This window comes from Musa acuminata, chromosome BXJ3-6 (assembly GCF_036884655.1).
Source record: "Musa acuminata AAA Group cultivar baxijiao chromosome BXJ3-6, Cavendish_Baxijiao_AAA, whole genome shotgun sequence".
NCBI lineage: Eukaryota > Viridiplantae > Streptophyta > Magnoliopsida > Zingiberales > Musaceae > Musa > Musa acuminata.
In genome coordinates, this window is record NC_088354.1 from 33,803,557 (window position 1) to 33,820,000 (window position 16,444).

At 41.9% G+C, this 16,444-nt stretch overlaps 2 protein-coding genes and 1 long non-coding RNA gene across 6 annotated transcripts in view; 1 reads left to right on the forward strand and 2 right to left on the reverse strand.

Annotated features, from left to right (window-relative positions):
• Nucleotides 1-532: 532 nt before the first annotated feature.
• LOC103989798 (uncharacterized) lies at nt 533-4,101 on the reverse strand. 4 transcript variants are annotated; one of them, XR_010497644.1, is made up of 6 exons: nt 3,845-4,101; nt 2,933-3,055; nt 2,451-2,613; nt 2,294-2,350; nt 1,935-2,170; nt 533-1,143 (listed from the first exon to the last, which is right to left on the reverse strand). It is a non-coding gene; the product is annotated as an uncharacterized LOC103989798 (long non-coding RNA). The 4 variants fall into 4 exon arrangements; XR_010497646.1 differs by lacking the exon at nt 533-1,143 and having other exon boundaries at nt 1,934-2,170; nt 2,451-2,503; XR_010497645.1 differs by lacking the exon at nt 533-1,143 and having other exon boundaries at nt 1,934-2,170; nt 2,451-2,604.
• Nucleotides 4,102-6,631: 2,530 nt separating this feature from the next.
• LOC135640002 (dehydration-responsive element-binding protein 3-like) lies at nt 6,632-8,156 on the forward strand. Its single transcript, XM_065154074.1, has one exon. It carries the CDS (start codon nt 6,829-6,831, stop codon nt 7,558-7,560), a length of 732 nt encoding a protein of 243 aa, XP_065010146.1. The 5' UTR covers nt 6,632-6,828; the 3' UTR covers nt 7,561-8,156.
• Nucleotides 8,157-11,332: 3,176 nt separating this feature from the next.
• LOC135641710 (periodic tryptophan protein 2-like) overlaps nt 11,333-16,444 on the reverse strand; it is a 5,128-nt gene continuing 16 nt past the window's right edge. The window contains exons 1-8 of the mRNA XM_065157355.1: nt 15,022-16,444; nt 14,350-14,601; nt 14,175-14,267; nt 13,475-13,846; nt 12,755-13,099; nt 12,442-12,669; nt 12,165-12,367; nt 11,333-11,947 (exon numbers count right to left, since the gene is read on the reverse strand). The exon at nt 15,022-16,444 is cut by the window's right edge and continues 16 nt beyond it. Of these exons, the coding sequence (XP_065013427.1) occupies nt 12,194-12,367; nt 12,442-12,669; nt 12,755-13,099; nt 13,475-13,846; nt 14,175-14,267; nt 14,350-14,601; nt 15,022-16,242 (2,685 nt within the window). The 5' untranslated portion in view covers nt 16,243-16,444 and the 3' untranslated portion in view covers nt 11,333-11,947; nt 12,165-12,193. The remainder of the gene's footprint in view (nt 11,948-12,164; nt 12,368-12,441; nt 12,670-12,754; nt 13,100-13,474; nt 13,847-14,174; nt 14,268-14,349; nt 14,602-15,021) is intronic.

The window sequence follows — 16,444 nt, forward strand, 5'->3', positions numbered from 1 at the left end:
ATTCATCAAGAGGTAATATGTGTTGTCTCAGAGAACCTCTCTCTCTCTCTCTCTCTCTCTCTCTCTCTCTCTCTCCTAATCAAATTAAAAGAATTTGCAGACCATAAGATTCTCGTGTTCCTGAAAATTTTAAGGTAATATAGTGGGGTATAGTACAACGGGATACGCCGCCCATCGGTAGGTTTGATCATTACTTTGAAAATAGTTTTAAGCTATGGCATGGAGTTCCACATCACTCAAAAAGAAATAATCGCAGATATATTCTCTGTTTTTTTTTTACTTCTGTTTTGAGTTGTTTTTTCAAGAATAAAAGGATCATGTTTGCTGAGTCATCATGTTGTGTGGAATTTCATCATGCGGACAAGATCAATAATACCTCTTATCGGTCGCAACAGTCTCGGTAGCGTAGCTGTTTCCCTTCTTCCTGCAGGAGCAAACCCAAGTTCTTGTGGTCAATATTAAACTCAACCCTCATGCATATTTGTTGTGTGTATGGCAAAGCGGTGGGAGGGCGGGGAGGAAGAGAACTTACACGCACTGGCTCTTGTCAGCGCAGTCGCAGTTGCCGCAGGTCGACATGTCGAGAGGCAACAAGCACAACGGCTCAACAAATTGTGGTGTGGTATGCGTTCCTGGTTAGACGCTCGGTCGGGGGGGGGGTTATTTATAGCCGGAGACGGCCCGATTACGTGAGGGATTGGAGCGACGGACCACATTCAGTGTCTGTGCTCCACACACGCCACCGGGAGAAGCATCCAAAGGAATCTCCATTATGGGAGAGCGGTAGACTTCCTTCCACCTCTCGTGTCAGCATCATCTTCCTGATCTTTTTTTTTTGTGTTTCCCCTTCCCGATGCGGGGTAGAAAGGCAGACCGCTCTGACACGGAAGCTTTCTTTTCTTTCGTCGTCTTCTCGTGTCTGAGTGCGGTGATCGTGTTCAGTCGGCCTCTTTTACTTTGGATTCCAAGTCTGGTTTAGTTAGATCAGACTTTGACACGGAAGCTCTTCTGTACGTCGGATTCCGTCCTCCTCTGTACTTTGGGTTATAATTCTGGAGTCCAATAGGTAATTCGTTCATCTGCTTTCATTTTTTTTACTGGGATTTGCCTTCTTTCACGACGTAAACTTTCTTTTTTTTTATCCTTTTTAACAATCAAAATATAAATAGTTTTAAAAGTAATATTAGAAATTAGAAAATTATGAATACTATAAAAAATAAAAAAAAAATCATATAATTAATTATGAAGACAAAACATCATATAGTAATACCATTTATATATTATAAATACGAATAATAAAATCGTTAAATAAACTCATTAGTGATAAATATTAATTAAACCCAATGTCATTGCAGTGATGCACCAAATAGTAAAATACTATACTTTAACTAAAAAATTTTGAAGTTAGATTATATTGATTCTATTCAAGATCATTTTAATAATTAGTCATATACTTACGAAATCACCATTTTATTACATCTTTATCATATTTATTTTTTAAAAAAAATATGATTAATTTTGCTTAATAATTCTATTTATAACAAAAAGAAATATTTATTCATTACTATTGTTTATTGAGGGATGAGTGCTCTACGAGAAAAACTAAAAGTAAATACTTTAAGTCATTTATCCTTTTTTCCTTCGTATTTACATTTTTTTTTCCTTGTATCAAATTTATTTATATTTGAGTGATTTTCCGTTGTGTTCTCTGGGGACAAAAGCCAAGGTGTATTGGTTCTCTGATGCCATCTACCCATCTGGTTTTATTGTGTGTTCCGCCTAAACTTGATGACGACATCTGTATCTTATTCATAGCTCTAAGCCATAACATGAACATTAAATCATACTGATGCGTGGGGTGGGGGAGAAGGTAGGAATCAAATTACCAGCCAAATAAGACAAGAAAAGGTAAGCTAAAAAAGCGGCCGACATACCAGCAAGAACTCGAGGCAGGACGGATCTGAAGATTCGCACCAAAGTCGTATGATTACTTTCTTTTTCTTTTTTTGTCTCGCCTTGTTTGTTCAATTGCCGCCAGCTACAGGCGGACAAAGTATGTTACGTAAATTTCTCTCGTCTCGTTTGCTCGTCTTCGTCGCAAAAAGATCTCGAATCCTGGAGGGTGGACTAAACTTAGCATGTTGCTCGTCTTCGTCGCAGCACCTTTCACCTTTTTAATCAGAAGATAACCACCTCAGGTTTCCGGCTCGCCCTTATCTACTACTTGTCTGACTTGATATCATTATTTAAAAGCAAAACAATATTGTTTTTAAGCAAAAATGCTCAACCATACCTCTCGGTTGTGGCTGAACCAAAATACTACCATTCAACACGAGAACGTCGCTGGTCTCTGAAAAAGAAGGATCATCGAACCATTGGATCTTGCAACAAACAAGATGAAAAAAAGTTCTTAAATAAATACATAAGTAGGGACAAGAAAGATGCTAGACCTGCGTTAATTTGCAGGTCTCCGAATGCCTTAACTGCTCTCCTGGACCTGCACCTGGACAGAGGTTTCACAAGTTAAGGTCAAAAGCAAATATACACACCTGGTAGGGACATTGCCGCCCTGAGCTGGTTGGATTCAGATCCGCCAACCATCGCCTAAAAAACCTTTAGGAAATACATAATCCAGCAAGGACGATCATAAAACTTGTAAATCGTAGCAACATTGATTCAAAGTTATTTGAAGAGATGATAATCTAATGGAACTTGGCAAGCATATATAAGAAGTCCAAGAGAATTTTATATTTATCCTACAATTAATTGCCCTGTTAAGTATATATTCATGCTTCTATTCATTTAGACTTTATAAGTAGTAATATAAAAAATGGACATGACTAATACTACTCTAGCCTTTTGTACACCTCTTAAGAGTTAAAAGTGGGTACCAGCTAAAACAAGATACAAATCTACATGCATGTTCGTTTACCTTCTTGGCATCTTCCTTGTTCAATTTTGGAACATGATATGTAACAGAGAATGCATCACATATACCAAGAGACTCCAGAAATTCCATCTCGCTTGTCGTCCCAAGTACCAACACGTTCTTACCCTGAACAATAATTAAGACATGGCAAACATACAAAAGGCAACACAATTCAGCATGCAATTTTTAAATGTATGCCTTGTGTATATAACAAACAAAAGAGTTATACATAATGCATAGTTCACTGATAAAAAAAATCACAATAAGCAACTTTGGCACAGTTGAAACTAGAGATAACACATAGGTCACTTATAGTTTAGTACATGAAAAGACAAGCACACATAACATAGCTTTCTTTCTTTTTTTTTTCGTTACCGAGTTTGAGAGGAGCTTAATACAGTAAACAAGAACAGAATCTTTGTAGGAAGCCATTACAGGAGAACCGGTAATGTCTGTGAAATCAAATTCGAAAAACATGGTCCAATAACTACATACTCTAATAACCTGAAGCATTGAACATTACAAAAAGCATCGAGTCACAGTAAGTTAATACAGATACAAACCAAAAGAACAAGCCCTGTAATACAAGATTATTTCCATTTGTCAGTGGATGTTAGTCAAGAATCAGCCAACTAGCTAAGCAACATAAGCAAGTTGGTCATACCATCATATACTGCATGCAAATATATATATATATATATATATATATATATAATCATAGAAGATGTTAGCTGGTCGATATCTAAGTTAATTCAAAAAAATGGTATGGATGTGTCATCTGGTCAATAAATCTTTTTTGAAGCCATTGAGCGATAAATACAGCATCCAACTACAACATAAACAAGATTTGTAGATTATAATATCAGCATTCAAACATGAAATATAATTAACGCAAAAGTTTCAAGAAAACCTTACTTGCTCAGTTCTATTAGTCTTTCCTTTAACAAAATCCAAACTCTAATGTGAGCAGTGCCAGCTTAAATTCATCCCGAGGAACAAATCTGAAAGAATATACTAGAAGAGCAGCACAACTCATTAGACTAGACATGTACGAGTGCTAGTTGGTGTGGAGAACACCTGTTAACTGAGATTTGATCACCAGATGAAACTCTTATATGCTGACGTTGGATGGCATTCAACGCAATATGATAGATAGAAATGTTCTGATGACCAGTATTTCTTTGTTAAGGTTCACATCATTCAACAAATATCTACCTGTAATTGAATTAGATCAATCTTCTGTCCGAGTAGCAAAACAAGAAGAAAGTTATACCAACGCCAAGAACAAATGCGAGGGCTTCCCACAAAAAGTGTCACCAACTGTATCCTCAATCTTTCTTGATGAGCAGTCGGAAGAATCAAGAACAGAGTATGTAAATCCGGCTATCAAATCAACATTACAAAATCAAGAAATCAAAATCTTGAAAATTAAGGTACGGATCTCCGGTCATTCTTGATGAGAAGTCGGAAGAGTCATGAACAGAAGGTGCAAATACGACGATCAACTCAACATTCCTAATCCAAGAAACCAAAAATCTTGAAAATTAGAGTACAACCGACTGCGTTGTCACATTTTCGTGGTGACAAGATCCCAAGATAATCTCAAAAATAACACGGTGGATACAATTTCAAACCGTAATTTTAGCATGCAAATCATAAAGGCGAACAAGAGGAAGGATATCGTAGGGTGAGGACAACCAAATCTCCAACGAGGACGAGGACGTTGTAGGGCGAGTAAGGGTTCCTCAAAGAGAGAGGGCGACGGGGAGAGGGAGGAAAAGATCAAACCAGGCACACGGTGAAGGAGGAATGACGGTACAGGGGAGCCGATGCCTCGGTTTAAAGAAATGGTAAGCGCGATTGAGACACGTGCACGGGTTGATGAGGAAACTTCAAGATTAGGGCCCAAACAAATGGACGGTGAGATTGTCTGCCCATCAAACATTCCATACGGGCCAAGACAAAGCTTGACTCCTCCTTAGCAGGCCGGCCCATATTATCCGTAAATAAACAAAACGAAGTTCCATTGGAACCTAAATATATCATTTAATGAGTTCTGAAAACATGAGAATTGAAAAGTCACATTCTGGATCTAGACCACGTCATGACCCACGCTGCATCACGCACCCACCAAATCAACACGAGAGCTGCTTTCCCACGTTGAGCCGGAGCCCGTATAGGGAGGTGCCCCCTCGCCAAGTCCCGTCTCGGAAAGCTCGGGACAACGCCGCATGGCACCGTTCCGTGCATACTGGACGACGGTCACACGAAGGTATCATCTAATCACTCGGGGGGATCAATTGTCATGCTAAATCTACGTATGATTAATCCTCGGGCAACGGCATAAAAACTTCAATCAGCACCCGGTCAGGGGAGGAAAAGAGAGGTGAACATAAAGAAACCATTGACTTAATCTTCGAGGGGCCTAAGTCGAGAACTCCCCCGACCAGAGCCCGTGTGCAAGAACTCGATCACCCCCGAAGGCAATCGCCCCGACCCTCGATCCAGCTCGGCCTAAGCACTCCTTGCAAACTGATCGACGATGCCACCTTCCCAACCCCCAATCCAACTCGACCTTGATATTTTTCTTTCAACTGACTAAGAGATATACCCTCAAACATCGAAAATTTTGGACATCGATCCGTGAACCAAACCGTGCTAATTCTTCGACCACAAATCAGCACCTAAGTTCACCAACAAGAATGATAACACAACAAAGAAACAATAAAATTACGTAAGGTGGAGACAAGAAACTTTTCCTGATTCGACATCATGATTACGTTCTACAAAAAGCTCCAGTATCCATAACAATTAAAATATATTTTACGATTCCAGGTTTCCCTTGACTTACCAAGATTTTCATGCAAAGCTCCAAAACACACATCTCCCTCGATCCTTCACGCGCATGACATTCCATTTTAACCTAAGGAAGGAAGGAGATTAGGTTTGACAATTTTCCATACGGACAGGGAGAACTACAAAACGTCCGAAGAACACCTCGTGGCCTCTGAATGCATTGCGCAGGTGATCTGCGCGGTGGGTGACGGGTGTGTGGCAGTCCCACTGTAACTCGTTCGGTGACGCTTGATCGTCGTCCTTGCAGTCCACATTTAATAGACTTTTTGGTGCGATATACCATCTGTCTGTAATGATCAGGTCTGACTATTCCAAAACTCGTCGTCACCCGCATGGCATAACGTCGAACACATGAAAGGCATGCAACACAACTCGAGAGTTCAAACGGCAGCAAATTCCAAATATGATAAAGCTGGAGTTCGATCAACTACACTAGAAGATACTTACTGAAGTTTGTCAAGTTTATAGTGATTAAGCCCAGACAACAATAATAAGGAATACCAACAAGACATACATGTCTATCTGTAATGTGAACCCATGCCGTGTGTGTTCCTCGAAAGATTCACCAGACCGTAGTTCCTGGGTAAGCCGGGCTCCTTCAGAAATGGCGCGTGAGAAATGGTACGGTGGGACCAGGCCCCACACGTCAATGATAGATGGGGGTAGGTTCGAGCAGGGGAGAGGAATCAGAGGTGCAAAAGAAACGCTCGAAAAGCCGATGTGGCCTCATAAATGAAAGCGGGCGGGTACGCGTCCCGTAGTGGTATAATTGTACCCGAAGTGGTTGCGTTGTTGCGTCCCACGACGAGAGCGATGCATGCACCTCTTCCTCCCCTTCTTCTACAAAGGCCCCCTCCCACCCCCTCTCTTTCTCCTCGTTGCCTGTCGTCTCTCTATCTCTCTGCGTGTGTACGAGAATGCCACTGAAAATGACGCCCACGTAATTTTACGACAAGGAGTCCTTTAGCTTCCTCTTCCTCTTTATGGCTTCTCATATCCGCTGCCCCCTCACGGTCTAACTGCGAGACGATAAGCTTCGTTTGATGGGTCTAATGGCCGACCAAATGAAATGGACCTCCTCTGAGTCTGAAACCAGCGAGAACATTGCGCCAACCACCTCGTCCTCGTCTTCGTCGTCGTCGTCGAGGAGCTCGTCCATGGCCCTCAAAGGCGGCGTCACGGAGCAGCAAAAGCGGGGAAGGGACAGTAGGCGGCACCCGGTGTACCACGGGGTGCGGATGCGAGCGTGGGGGAAGTGGGTGTCTGAGATCCGGCAGCCACGCAAGAAGTCCCGCATCTGGCTCGGCACCTTCGCCACCCCCGAGATGGCCGCCCGGGCCCACGACGCTGCCGCCCTCTGCGTCAAGGGCCACGGCGCCGCAGCCACCATCCTCAACTTCCCGGAGCTCGCTGGCTCGCTACCCCGCCCAGCCTCCCTCTCCCCGCGCGACGTGCGGGAGGCCGCCACCCGGGCTGCGGCCATGGAGCCGCCGGGCGCATGCGGCCCCGCGTCGTGGTCGTCGTCTTCGGAGGGGCCTTGTCCGACGCCGACGGATGAGCTGGGTGAGATAGTGGAGCTTCCCACGCTAGGTGAGGGGCTCTTCGACTCTGCTACGCTTGGGGATGAGTTCATCTTCCATGACTCAGTGAACTCGTGGGCGTACCCACCGCCATTGATAGAGGTCGAAGAGGACAAGGATTTCTTCCCTGAGCCATTATGGTCACAGGAAGGTGACAATTCCACTGGCTGGGAAGCTCTCTCCTGCGGTTTCTGATATAGTTCATATATAATCTTAGATATGCACATTTCTCCTCCTACTCCTTCCAAGAGCTGTGCAATCCACTGGAATAACTCAAAACGACGGCAAGAGCGTCCGCCATAGGGAGCAGATAGCAGTCAACAGTGTGTTGTGGCCATACTACATATGGCATTCTCTTCCAATATAGAAGACACAATAACTGCAGGCGCATTGCAATAGTCGAACGTGAAATGTAAAAGGAAGCATTCTCCTCTTCTTCGTCCGCCTCTCACATTCAATCAAAAGAAGTACTTGCTTTGTTGGTTTGTTCTGAACCATCTTCTCCTCCTCTCCCTTTTTTCCTGCCCAGTGAAACTGTAGGACTTTACTGCACTCTCCAAGTGCTGTCTGCCTGTGTGCAGATGCCAATTTGCACTCTTCTACCTTTTTTACCTTGTTTGAGTGTACTTGATTTTATTTGCTCGATGCGAGTTCCGAGGTCAAAATGGATGCTCGACGTACGAGAACTGGCATTTTACCTCATATTTATAGTCTGTTTCCTTCCTGGGAATGAGCTGTATTCCCCTATTATTTGTTCCTGACATCTGATTGATCGGAGTTTATATATCCTCCAATGGAATAAAATATTCTGTCTGCGTGTAGATATACTATTCTCAAACATGCTAGTTTCATATGCTCATTCGCCATCACCATGTACTGGTATATCAACGTAGGTAAATTATGTTCGTTGGCTTTGATAGGGCATATTATCGATTCCGTAGACACGACCCCTATCACGTCAGCCCAAGTGCGAAGCCTCGGGAGGTAGATGCAGTTCCACATCGGATGAGCCACCAGGAATCCGGGATGATGGCTATTCTCCTCCCGTGTCGGGGCTACACCAACCAGCATGGCCCTAACAAGGACCACATCAGAAAGCTCGGAATGGTACCGTATGGTGCCGTTCCACATATCCCGGGCGACGAATATCCGAAGGTACACTCGTCACTTGGGGAGTCGACCGTCGTGCGAAGGTCACGTACAGTCGACCCTCATGTACTATGATAAAACCCCTTGCCAACATATGACACGAGGGAGCTGGGACAATAGAATTCCATTAACTTGATCTTTGGATGAGCCTAAGTCGGGACTCCCCTCCCCATCCCGACCTTGGCCATTGTGCAGAATCCAAAGACAACAAGGGTGGACAGGCTCGCTAAATAGGTACTTCCCAACCAACTCCGAGCTCAACCTGATCAAGCGAAGACTATGTCCTCGAGACTATTCCGGACATCGCCAATCGAATCAACTCGTATCGACCCCACGGCCACGGCATAAGGTACACAAACAGGCTTGATCACTAATTATTATTGACATTGTGATTAATCATAAAAGCATCAATGCGAAAACAAATTCTCGGCAAATGAAACGTCACAGTCGTTGAAACATGAAAAACACCGATATCAATATCTTCATTTTACTTTTAGTATAGAATCTATGAGAAAAGGAAGACATGCCCACGTGATTGCATAATTCCAATATCGAAAGGCATGCAACTGATGCGGAGCACCACATTAACAAGCATGATGAATTCATGCTTGATAATGGCTCGGGTTTTAGGGGAAGAAAAGTTGGTGATGGATTCCTCAACGTCATGAGACAAACGACTGTAAGTTAACTCTTCTACATCAATGAGAGAGAAAGCATACTTATGTCACAAAGGAAGCTTTGCTGCCCATGTTTATAGGCATAAAAAACATGTAATATCTATCACCTATAAAACTAGAGCAATCAATATATGTAGCTTAGTAATTTTTTATTATGTCGACCAACGATGCTCAATTAGAATTCACAACCACCATTTGGCTTTTGCATTGTTTTGCTCAACATGTGAACAATGCACCAACATAAGATTAAAAGTGGAAGAGTTGATTTAGTAGTATGGCCTCAGAACTAATGTCGTTGACCACAGATCAGACCTCACAATGGCCCCTGGAACGTATGGCATCCCATGACTCATGGCTGCCTACGAAATCCCCATGCAATCGTGAGTGAGATGGAGGACATGCAGTTGGCACGCCCCCAGGAGAGCATGTGAAAGGCACAGAAGACAGGAAACTACCGGTAGACGAATTTAGACAAACAGGTGTAGGGCACGTACAAAGCCAAGAGCTACGCGGCGTAATGGTGGAAAGGGATAACCGCAGAGAGATCACACGGCTCGTGTCGACGGTGGCTGATGAGGCAATGCATGGATTTTAAAGGGCCGTGCTGCATCTTCCAGAGAGATACGTTCCAAAGGCCTCCGTCGGTAAAACCGTACTCCTTCCGTCTCCTTCGAGCTTTCGCAGATAGAGACGCCGCAGAGGACAAGGTGGTAGGTCGCAGCTTGAGAAGGTGTGGTGACCATACTTGACAGCCTTTCCGCCGTGTTGGTCGCCAGCCGCCGGTCCCACAAGGCTAAAGGCTAGGATGTATATTTTTACAAATATACCCTTTTGGAATATGAATATAACGTGTTTATCCTCACCGATTTCGATGGAGCATTCATTTATATCCATTCAATTTAAACAATTAAGATTCTTTGTATTTCTTCTTATTAATAAATAATGTAAGAAAATAGAACGTGTCAAGTAACTTATTCGATAAAAATTTTATTTTTTGATAGAAAAATTATTTAAGATCTAATATTGGCATACTAACTAACACCTATGGGCTGACGATTAACATCATAATCATTCACAACAGTATTACTAATTATGATTAATATCATAATTGCATCTCTAATTCCTTCGAACATTTATAACAGCGCTAATTAAGCCTCCAAACTGTTCACAGCCAACGATGAGATGGCACATCAATCAAGTGAAGAAACAATGCTGTGATGAACGATATCAAAATAAGTAGATTCACGGAAAGAGAAGTCCAATTTGATTTTTTATTTTAAGGGCCCACAAGGATTGATGTGTGCATCATAATGAGATGCTGAAAGAACATTATGAACTCTATGAATGTATGAAGTCTTGGTCCAAAAAATTTGCATGGCCGCAGTGTTTGAATGATGAAAGCATCAAAGAAGCTTAGCAGTAGGTGCCGATATGTTCAGATGATAAAAGAAGACAACCGAGATAGATCATGTCACAAATAGACAAGGTGCAGAATATTTTCTTAATATATATTGCTAAGTACATGCAATAATCACTACTCACTCCCTCTTTAGGAAACAAGAAAGGAGTAGTTTATTCATATTAGAAAGGCTGACGTTAGGTCAATGTTGCTTACAATCATTAAGAAGAATAAATTATTTATATATTATCATCTGTAATTTACTATCTTCAATATCCTAATTTTTTATATTTTCAAAAATTACATTCAGTTCTTTATATTTATAAACGATTCTTATTAAGGGTTAAAAAAGATAATTTTATAAGATTAAAAATTAAAAATAATAAAATTAAATATTTTATTTTTATAAATATATTAAATATATATATTAAAATATTAAAAATAACTAATTACACAAGTAACATGTAATTAGCTCGCAAACAACAATAGCTGAAACACCATCTTCTTAGCGGTCGAAAACAACAAATGGTTGTCGAATAACTAAGATAAGAAAAGTTCTAATGATAAGGAGAGGATTAAAAATCCAAAAGAGCCGACGAAGTGTCCGATTCTGATTAGAAGGTAAGAGTAATGACACAAGAACTCCACATCATTGCCAATCTCAGAAACAACTTTTTTGAGACATTCTACCAACTTGCAGAGGTGCAAATCAAGCACATAAAACTGCTAACTGGCCATGATGTAGTTCAACATAATAAAGGATGACTAAATCAATACCCAGATAACTGATGTCCGCTTCAAACTACAAAAATATGTCTCAAACATCAGTTCCAATATAGATGCATCCACCCCTTCCATAACAATTAAACAAGTGGAAGCATTTTTCTGATAAACAGAATTGATTTATCTGTTTTACAAATTCAAAATGCAGACATCTTTCTGATCAATCCTGTCAAGCTTTCATGGTAATGTGGTTTTCAGAAGGAGAATCCTTATGTAGAAAGAGGTCACCTAGACCTTCTGCGCCAACACGATAACCAGCACAAAGCAAAAGCCAGCTATGATCTAACTTCCCAACTCAGTTGAAACTACCAGCTTCCAACTAGTCGAGGGTCTCAATTTGAAGTACACCAAACAGTCTCAGGCCTCAAAAGCACAAAAGCTATGCCACTTCAGGCAATAAGTAATAATCACGGAAGAGGAGGAAGTACGAATATCCACCTTTCAAAATGTATCGGACCTCTGCTCAGAGTTGCGAAGAAGTATGGTCCATGGGTTTGACATTTTACCTCCATGTCACTTTACTATGATATTATGAAGATTTTGATGTAGAAGATTTTGATGCTGAACAGCTTTGCTGCTCACAAGAAAATAACTATTCAGGCAAGTTCAGAATCCAAGGATTTAAGCACTTGTTATGAAATAAAACAGTAAAGAAGGCAACCTCTAGACCAACACAAAAATAGTGTCTTTCAATGACTACATAAAAAGGAATAATGATTTTATTCTCTAAAACTCGATATCAAAAAAATTAAATGCATGTGTGCCACAATTATATCATTAGACAGGAGTACCTAAGCATCGGTGAGCACGAACAGCCAATCTATTGCATCTTGGTGCTTGTTGAGCATAAGTATCTAAGTAAATATTCATTGGATGAACATGTATCAGTCAGATCCTGATGCAGCTTTGAAATTGCCTTCTGCAGGGACCTTAATGCCGGAAGCAGGCTTCGGGAATTCTGCTGAATGGCATGACCATGAGCCTTACATAGTTCCTGAAACAGAAGTGTCGTTAGTTGCCATCTAAATTAGGGTTGGTGATCGTATGGCTAACAGTTGGTTATCAGACCTGGCACCAGTGTAGAAGAAATTCAATATGCGGACAACTTTCTAAAAGATCAGCAAATGCTTCAATCAGACGCTGCAGGTACTTGATGGGCATGGATGAAGAAACAGCTGGGATATCTAATGGCTTCACAGAGAAAATGCATTTTTTAATCAGAGAATCTTCATTCAGGCGAAGGCTGAGTAACAATGCCCTTTGCGGCTGATACTTTTCAAGAGCTTCATCAACAGCCTACAAAATAGAAGGTTGGTTTCCAATAGTTGATATTTAGGTGAATTTTGTTGAAAATTAACAAGAAACTTATATGTAGCAGTACCTCAGGAGTTACATCCACATCAAGATCAGTTGGATCAAAAACAAAGGATTCATCAATTGAGTACATGAGGACTCCCTCTGTAGTTGCCGCAGCCCATGATCTCCCAGTAGGTGCAATTTTTAAACACTTTGTACGAACAATAGGCCGTCCACGGTTTGGCATGGATCCAGGTAAATCATGCCCCAGAATTTTCCGTGTTTGTTGATCAATCCCTTCTTCAACATCAGTATCCTCGTCATCAATTAAATCCACCGGCCCAGCATCCGTCATCTTTTTCGAGTTCAAAAAATCAAGAACTCCATCCAAGGACAGATTTCGAGTAATTTGAAATCGACGAAGCAGTACCTGACAAGTACAATGAACAATATGCTTAACAACTGACCAAAATTAAGTAACTGCAAAGCACCATTAGCGCATAAAGGAGAAAACCATATGCAAATGGCAAATGAATGACAGGTTCATTGCCAATACAAGTCATAGTATATAGTACTTATAATACTTCAAAGGTATGAAGCCAAAGGTTTGACCAACATTTACTATTACAAGTGAAGGATTATGTCCTGATTTTCTTAATTCAATATACCAAGTAGCACAACAGAAAGAAAAAAAAAGGGTACATTACCAAACAGAAATTTTTCAAAAAATGTTAGTGGAATCCTAACAAAATTGTAACAAAGAACCAACAAATATGCAAGCCTATCAAACATTGAGATTACTAACCTGGTCTGCAATGTCATACATGCATATGTACTTGCTATTCCCACCGGCAAAAATATAGCTTCCATCTGCAGAATAGCACAATGTCGTAAAATACTTTCCTGAGCTCGAATTAGATGCTGATCTTCTATCTGTCATGAGACGTCCACCGGCAATGTCTCGGCGGCCCTCGATAGTGTACATTAACAGGCCATCAATAGGATCCCAAAAGTGAATATGACCATCTAATGTGCTGCAGGCCAGCTGCTTCCCATCTGGACGATAGACTACCGTAAGGACATCATGAGTATGAGGAAAAGTTTCGACTGCACCTTTCCCTTCAAATACATCCCATAAGCGAACAGTTTTGTCCCATGAAGATGAGGCTAGAACAGACTGAAAGTGAAACGCCATTAAGCCACCTCCCCATAATCATAATAGCATAGAATAAATATGTTTCATAATGTTTCCAAAATAACTCTTAGGAAAATAAAGGCTACAACAAATCAAAAAATGGACATGTTAAGACATTAACTAGAGAAATACTCATGCTGAAGAAAGCCATCAACGGGCAAACTACTTGTTACTAAACTATGCTGTCTATGCTAATATTAGGACGACCTTGGCATGCAGAAATCCAACACATTCTATTAGCACACTCATTGCATAAACCCCTGTTCTGTTCCACAGAAAGCAAATTAAAGTAAAATATGTTGTGACTTACATTTGTAGGTGAAAACATTAACCCATGTACTGGTCCCTCATGGCCACCAAGAACATCCAACAAGCGACCAGTCTTCATAGACCAAACAAATATCTGTCACAAATATATAGAAGATATTGTTGTCAACCTCAAGTTGTAATCATGCACCAAAAGTTAGACATGAAGATATATATACCTCAAATGAATCAAGAGTTCCAGCACAAATCACTTCACCACTTGGATCCGATGATAAAGACACAAACTGTCTAGGAGAAGGCGTAGTAAAAGTCCTAAAATTCCGGTAACGAAACAAATCCCAAGCACGGACAGTCCCATCTAGTGATGCACTTAGAAGAGTATGATTATTAGCCATAAAATGGACTGCAGTGACAGCATTAGTGTGCTCAGATAAAGTTATGAAACAAAATCCCGATGAAACCGTCCAAACCTGCAAAGCAATCAACATATTCAGAGAAAACAATATTAAAAATTAAAAAGGAAGGACCGACAATAATAATAACAATAAAATTAAAAGAATTTATTAGTCAACAAGTTGACAATAAAACTCGCTGAAAATACTTGCAAGTCATTAATGATCTCATAGGGTCCGAAATATTAAAGTTTCTGAATAGTAGCACTAGAGAATATCAATTGTACTCCATGTTGGTTTCACATGATATTGCAACATCTAAGGCAGAAATTTAGATAAGGTCAGTAGGTGACATTGTTCAGAGATGAGACATTAAGAAGGGAGGAATCAATAGAAGACAACCAAAGAATGAATGGCAGCGACATCAAAATTGCAACTGTCAGAAACAACCAAATAGGATAGTTGTTGTTATGATTCAATGAGAGTATCTTGTGTCACCTTGAGTTTGTTATCATCAGCTCCTGTTGCCAACATCTGCGAATCGGGGGAGTATGCTATGCAGTTCACATCAAAATAATGTCCTTGTTGCTTTAAGATATAGCTCTCTGATCGCCACTCCCAGACTAGCAACTGTCCAAGCTTCGCACAACCAAATGTCAACCAGTTTCCAAGCTTGTTGAACACTGCCGTTGTGATCTTCTCCCTCGATATGGAAAGCAAGTGGATGCAAACAAAATCCGGCATCTGATACAGCCCAAAGACACCATTAGAGAACCCAACTACCACCATATCCAGCTCCCGGTGGTAATCACAAGCTGTTAATTTTGCAGGCGACTGCATAAAAAAATCTTTCTTCTGAAGCTCCCATCTGGCTTTATGCAAAGGAATCTCAGAATTTTCAACATCATTGCCACCAAAGTTCTTTCGTTTTTGGTTATGAAGCTCAATTTTGATGGGCACTTCAACGTGATCTCTTTCAGAGGATCTCTGTTCAGGTGTACCGGGAGAAGGAGGGTCCGAATTGAGCCCCTCCGAAGCATCAAAATCATGACTTTCCACCAAATTCCATGTAAATATGGCACCATCCCTTGAGATGGTGTACACCCTGAAGACCCTACCGCTCTTATTCTCAGCCGAAAAGAAGGCACCGACTATGGCATCCCTATGCCCTAGAAACAGGAACGGCTTATTTTGGCCCCGCGAACCCTTAGAGGAGAACAGCCTCACAGTAAGATCCTTCGACCCGACGAGGAGATACTCCGAGTCCGGGCTCCAATCCAAAGCCGTCACGGTGCCGGTACAATCCGGGTAGGTTCGCTCGAGTTGGAAGGGGAAGAACTCCACGCGAAATCCGGGAGACCGCCAGATCTGGAGTAGCTTGCCGAGGCCGACGGCGATCAAAGAGCCGTCGGGGCTGAAGCGGAGGGCGGTAACGGGGCGCTTGAAGGTGATACGGTGGAGGACGGCGCGGCGGCGGAGGTTGACGAAGAGGGCGCGGGAGTTATTGTCGACAGCAAGGAGGAACGCGCCGTCGGGTGAAGCAACGATCCGGGCGATGTTGGATGAAGCTTCGAATGGAAGGGTCTGTGTCTGATACTTGAGGAGGTCGGTGGCAGCCACGCGGTTGCCGATGGAGGACAGTAGGACGGCATCGTCTGTTACGAGGACGTTACCGCCGCGGTATGGCGCACCCAGGAGGTTCTGGAAGCGAAAGTTCATTGCTAGCAGGCCGATCTTCAACCTTGGATTCTCGGGCTCAGATAAGAGGTGTTTGACGAAGACGAGGGAAGCGGGCAACCGACGGGACAACACGCCGACGGTGACTACGGCGAGCTCTTTTGAACCGAATTAATGCCGACGGCCACTAGGGTTTATCGACGGAGCCGCGGCCGAAACTGACCGCTTAGGTTCAAATCGGCCC